Raw genomic sequence first — 6,000 nt, 5'->3', positions numbered from 1 at the left:
TCCCAATGCTGTCTACGTATGGTTAAAAATATCTATGAGTGTTGTGTCGCAGCAAATAGTTTTGTTGCGTGCCACAAAATTTGCTAAATCTGTCAATTTTTAGCTGTCTTGATAATTTTTGTAATTTTTTTGCTTAACATTTGACTATACGCGTACGTTTAATAAAATACTATATAGTTTTGAGTTATTTGAGAACTCCCAACAAATTCTACTAAAATCGAGACAAAAAAAAAAAACACACGTTGTTGACCAAAAAAATTGCATCTCTTAAGTCGCTAAAATCGTATTTGTGTATATACAGTAATGTACAGTTAGTAAGCCCCACCTCCACCTCCAACTCCACCAAACTCTGCCTCGTTGGCAATCAGATTTCCATGTTGTTGTTGTTGTTGTTGTTGTTGTTGTTGTTGTTGTGTCTGCCCGTGCTGCTTCTCCGTTGTCACGCCCTCGTCGTGCTCATGGCACTAAAGAACTGCGGAGCCGCACCACAGAACCTGACCTCAATATGGCCGCCACACGCTGCCCCCATTGTCAGTTGGATTGTGGTGGCCGCGATGGGCAGCGAGCGCGGCCACCTGACGATTTGTGTTCCCATCCTCGATATTCCGCACCGACGCCCCGCAGTTGCCAATCAGCGTCAGATCACCCGGATGCGCCACCCCCCCACCAGTCATGATGTTGTGCTGCTGCCGCACACCCACATTGCTAATGTGATCCATCACGCTCTGCAGTTCCCCATGCACCGACGAATTGGGCGAGGCGTGCGACGGCAGCGTGTGCGAATGAAAACCGTGCGCCGATTGATTGGCCGCCGTATATAGCTGCGAGTAGAGCAGACTCGCTGGCAGCACCGGATAGAGTGAGCCATTGCAGCCGGCGGCTGTGGCGCCAGCGCCGCTGCCATGGCCACCGCCTACACCGACGCCCACGCCCACACCGACACCGACGCCGACGCCCACACCGCCGCCATAGGCCGAGGCGGAGGCGTGTTGCGCTTGGTTCACAATGCCGGGAAAGTTTTGATTGGCGCCCAGCATCGCTGCATTGCCAGCGCCCGCCGAGGCGCCCGCTGAGCCGCCGCCGCCACTTGAAGAGGCGCCCGTTGCACCGCTGCCGCCATTTGTGGCACCCCCATTGGTGGCACCACCACCGCCAGCACCACCGCCAGCACCGCTGCCACTGCCCAAGTTCGGTGTGTTGGTCGACAGCAGATCCTCCTGCACAGGCGACTCGGCCTGCGAGCTATCGCTGAGACTACGCGGTCCATTCTGGCTGGAGTGCACATTGTACTCGTTGCTCGCATTGGTGTGATATCGCGGCACCAGTATCGAATTCGCACCCGCACCGCTGCCCGCTCCGCTTGCACTGCCAGCTCCGGTTGCGCCGCTGCCTGTCGAGGCTCCGTTCACCGTCGAGGTGATCGATGTCTGGCCGCTGGTGCCGAGCAGACTGTGATGCGACATCTGGCCACTGGTCGAGCCGACGAGGCTGCTCAGATGCTGGTCCAGATCGCTGGCCGTTGAGTCGGGCAGCACTGCAGCGATAGCAAGAGAGGAAGGCAAAAAGGATAATGGATTAGTAAGTTACACTTCAAAATTGTGAATGAACGTAAAAGTTAAGTAGTTGACAAGTAAGTAGTTGACAAAAGAATAAAATACTATTTTTCAATTATTTATTTTTTTGGGCAATTAATGTGACAGAAACAACATTTATTTAACAGACTTATTTATTGTTTTCAAATTTGTATGTTTAACTTGTATATGGCTGACTATCACGAATAGTTCCGTGTAGGAAATGTAACGAGTTAAGGAAACACTAGAACATCTTCTTTGTATATGTCCAGTGATATCCCGACTCCGGCTGAAATATCCTACATCGCTGTGTCTGAACGAACTTCGCCACGCTTTACAGTTTTTATACCCGCTACCCATAGGGTAGAAGGGTATTATAACTTTGTGCTGGCAGGAAATGTATGTAACAGGTAGAACGAGGCATATCCGACCCTATAAAGTATATATATTCTTGATCAGCGTCAACAGCCGAGACGATATAGCCATGTCCGTCTGTCCGTCTGTGTGTCTGTCCGTCTGTCCGTCCGTCCGTATGAACACCTACATCTCAGAGACTATAAAAGATAGACAGCATTTTCGACAGCATTTGTTATGTTTGCACGCAGATCAAGTTTGTTTCAAATTTTTGCCCCGCCCACTTCCGCCCCCGCAAATCAAAAAAATCGAATAACAAGCCTAATTTTAAAACTAGAGTTCGGAATTTTGGTATATATAATAACTACTATAGTGATTCTACTATGATTTCTGAAAATTTGGTTGCGATCAGATAAAAATTGTGGAAGTTATTAAAGAAATACTTTTGTATGGGCAAAAGCGCCTACTTACTAGGGGTCTGAGTTGCTTTGGCCGACAATCTGGTACATTGTGCCGTCTATGGCATATTTTGAATGGTGTACTATATCGATATACCAAACATATCATTTGGTATATTTTTAGTATTTTTGCAGTATATTCGGTATATTTTGAAAATGATACCGCACTATTTTGCCTTTATTAAAAATGGGTAGCGGGTATCTCACAGTCGAGCACACTCGACTGCAACTTTCTTACTTGTTTTTTCTTGTGACAATTTTGAGTGTGGAACATAATACATTTCGTAAATTGTTAAATTATTACATTTATTTCGAATAGTTCTTTCAATTTATTGTATGTATATTTTCGAAACTTGTCACAGTTATTTATATGTATTCTTCCTAATGATATCAACTGAAGCTTAATAACAACTTATAGGGATTCATTTTATGTTCAACTGAGCGAACTATTTTATTTTACTGCAGTAAAAATGAAAGTAATCTTTTTTATATTTATTTTTGCGAATGTTCTGACAGAATTAAGTAGACAAAGCAGCTGATATTTGTCAGTGCCAAACATGTTTATTTATAGGTACGTCTGATGATAAATATTGATAGCAAAAACATAAAATAAAACACCCTTATAATTTGGGTTCATATTTTTTCTATTGAGTATTAAGAAACAATAAAAAAATATATATAAAAAAATGTGAAATATAATAATAATATAATATAATATATAAGTTATTAATAAAAATAAAACATCTTCAAAATTTTCGATCATATTTTTTCTATTGAGTATTAAGAAACAAAAAAAAATTTATAAAATGTGAAATATATAAAATTAGAACCTATTTGCTTGTTTAGTCTATTGAATATTTTAATTAAAAGTTCAGCAAAAACTACAATACCATAATTCGAAATATGAAAACGATGAATGATACAAGTTGGGACTTTGATATCAAACAAGTATGAACTTAATTGATAGTCCCTAAAATTAAAGAAATCCCAGCCAAACGGTAAGAGGAATATTTCTAAATCAACAGAAGATCCAAAATGAGTAATTTCTGATGATAGGGAAGGGCAAACTGTTCACCCTATTTCAGCTCCATTTTCAAGTAATAATGTGACCTATTGTTTTTTTTTATTTAATATTAATTTTAAGGGCTCTACAAAAATAAGAAAACAATGAACTAAAGAGAAAATGAGAACTTACTTGGCACACAGTCGCGATTGGTGGCGCCTCCAAAGTCCTGGTTATTGCTCTGATCGTTCGATGAGCAGGTGAAACCCAACGCCGGATTGTTAAACTGTGCCGATGTCGGAGTGGTGCACGATGAGAGTCCGCTGCTGGCCAAGTAGGGTGAATAGGCCGAGGCCGCTGAACCGTAGCCCCAATGCGTGTTGCTGGCACCTAAACCAAATTGGGACATATCTTTGTTGTTGGTATTCGATTGTTTTGTTTCGTTTGGTTTTTTACAGAGATTGTAGCAGTTAGTGGTGTTAGTGAGGTGAGGAGATGAGAAAAAAATGCAAACAAATAATCAAAGAGAAGAATGTGACAAAAAGCAGCGAGTATTAAGTATACGACATGTGTGTGTGTGTGTGTGACTGTGTAGAACTTAACAGCAAAACAAATCGATCAAAGTCAAAGCAACAAAACAAAAAGATTTACAAGTTGCAAACTATTTGGTTAGTCGACTTCAATTTAGAGGAGTTTCACGCGCACGTTCGTATAATTATCATCGGAATAATTGCAAATGTGTCCCTCACAAATTCGAGCTGCTGCTGCTGCTGGTTGCTGACCGACTGACAAATTTATGGCACATGTGTGTGTGTGTGTGTGTGTGTGGGCCGCTAATTGGAGCCCCATCATGGCCATTATGCGGGACTTTACCGTAGCACAAAAAATTACAAACAAATCTGATGCGATGGACAGACGGATGCGAACCAAAAATGGTTCAATGTAAACGTAAAATGGATAGCCCCAAAAATGGCCAAATGTTAGGCTCCCAAGCGGGGGTGAGGCGGAGATTTAAAAACAGTTTCGGATGAAGTACAGACCACGTTGCGGGTCCTGGCTCATGCACAGATAATTAGGCTTAATTAATAGCCCATTCGGAAATTATTAATTAGTTTTTATAGGCGACGGGCGCATTTTCGTATCCGGATATTGATTTTGTGGTGGCTTTATTAATGCTATTGGCTTAAATGCTTCTACCTCCATTAATTACGTTGCTTTTTTGTGTGTGTTGCTGTTGTCCCTTGCTCTCGCTGATGTTTCTGTTGTTGCTGTTGTTGCTGTTGATGGCAGCAGGTCTGCTTTTTGATGTTTGTTGTCACACCGATTGACTTTATCTGCGCATATTATGTTACTGAATTATTCACAAGAAATTGAAAGCTCAAAATGTTTATACATTTCGCAAAAGCCAATCCCCAATTGCGGCTTCTTTTCTCCCAGCCTCCGACCCTAAATACAACCCTATACAATATTATTTCAAAATAAGACTTTCTGTTTTTAATATCTCGAATGTCTTTGGCTGTCAAAAAGCGTGAGAAGTCTAACAATCTGTGTTACGCTATTCAGAATAAAACTGTTTTACATATTTGAAATATTTGCAGACGCTATTTCTGAAGTTTTTTCAAATACTTTTTTCATAAGAATGTCTTTTATAACGGTCCTTACATAATTCTTTAATTGAATGCTTAAGTATAAATAATGTTAATGTTAATACTTTGTTCTCAACAAAATCTTACTTTATTTTATAAATGTATGTTGAAATAGAAATAATGTACATGTAAATAATTGTTCCACTACATAAGCATGTCTTTGTTTTTAAATTAATATTAAATTAGAAAACATCAAATAATTTACACTTATTTGGTATTTTTAAATTGAATATTCATACATTAAGAACGTGTTCATTCAATGAAAAATGTATTATTTCGTAGAGGAAAAAGTATTTATATTTACATTAGTTTCACCTAAGCAACCATTCAAAATAATATACATGTAAATGAAAATGTAAAATAAAAAAAATAATTGTTTCTCTACAAAACTTTACATTCTTCGTATAATGAATATTTTGGTAGAAAATAACAAATAACCCTAAACTTTTGTTTTCTTTGTACTATAAAACAAGTCTTCTTATAATGAAAAAAGTATATTTTAAACCTTAAACTCTTTAAAATTAAACATAATAAAGTTCATATAAAATTTCCCTAAATAAACTACTTGTTCTCTGATAAATGTAGCCAAGAAAAATATCTGTATGAGATTGAGGCTACAGAAAGTTTTTGTGTTTCCCCTAAATACTCTAATACTGTAATAAAGCAATATCTGAAGAAAGTTTTATTATGACTTCTTTCAATATATAATATTTTATTTCATTTGTATGTATTTTTTTCAATCTATCTGATTGATATTGAAATCAAAATATTAATATTGTAACAGGCTGGCATTGTTACATATAATAGTTTGGGAAGGCTAGAGAGAGATATTGTTGAATTAAGAACTGTTATGTTTTTCATTAAAATATTTTGTACAATTAATCTAGCTCAACTTTCATTTATGAATGCCAGTCGAATGTCATGACATTCATTTCCAGCACTTTTGTAACTTATGATGAACTATTTCC

General features: G+C 38.6%; 1 protein-coding gene across 4 annotated transcripts in view; it reads right to left on the bottom strand.

Annotated features, from left to right (window-relative positions):
- Window positions 1–241: 241 nt before the first annotated feature.
- The window catches only part of LOC132796769 (runt-related transcription factor 2), a 52,783-nt gene continuing 47,024 nt past the window's right edge, over window positions 242–6,000 (bottom strand). For 2 of the 4 annotated variants that reach the window (XM_060808043.1, XM_060808044.1), the window contains exons 5-6: window positions 3,579–3,797; window positions 242–1,534 (exon numbers count right to left, since the gene is read on the bottom strand). In XM_060808043.1, the coding sequence (XP_060664026.1) occupies window positions 501–1,534; window positions 3,579–3,797 (1,253 nt within the window). In that variant the 3' untranslated portion in view covers window positions 242–500. The remainder of the gene's footprint in view (window positions 1,535–3,578; window positions 3,798–6,000) is intronic. The other 2 variants (XM_060808045.1, XM_060808046.1) reach the window with 1 other exon arrangement.

Source organism: Drosophila nasuta, chromosome X (assembly GCF_023558535.2).
Source record: "Drosophila nasuta strain 15112-1781.00 chromosome X, ASM2355853v1, whole genome shotgun sequence".
NCBI classification, from domain to species: domain Eukaryota; kingdom Metazoa; phylum Arthropoda; class Insecta; order Diptera; family Drosophilidae; genus Drosophila; species Drosophila nasuta.
Note: the sequence above shows the minus strand (reverse complement) of the source record. Positions and strands in the feature narration are given on the sequence as shown.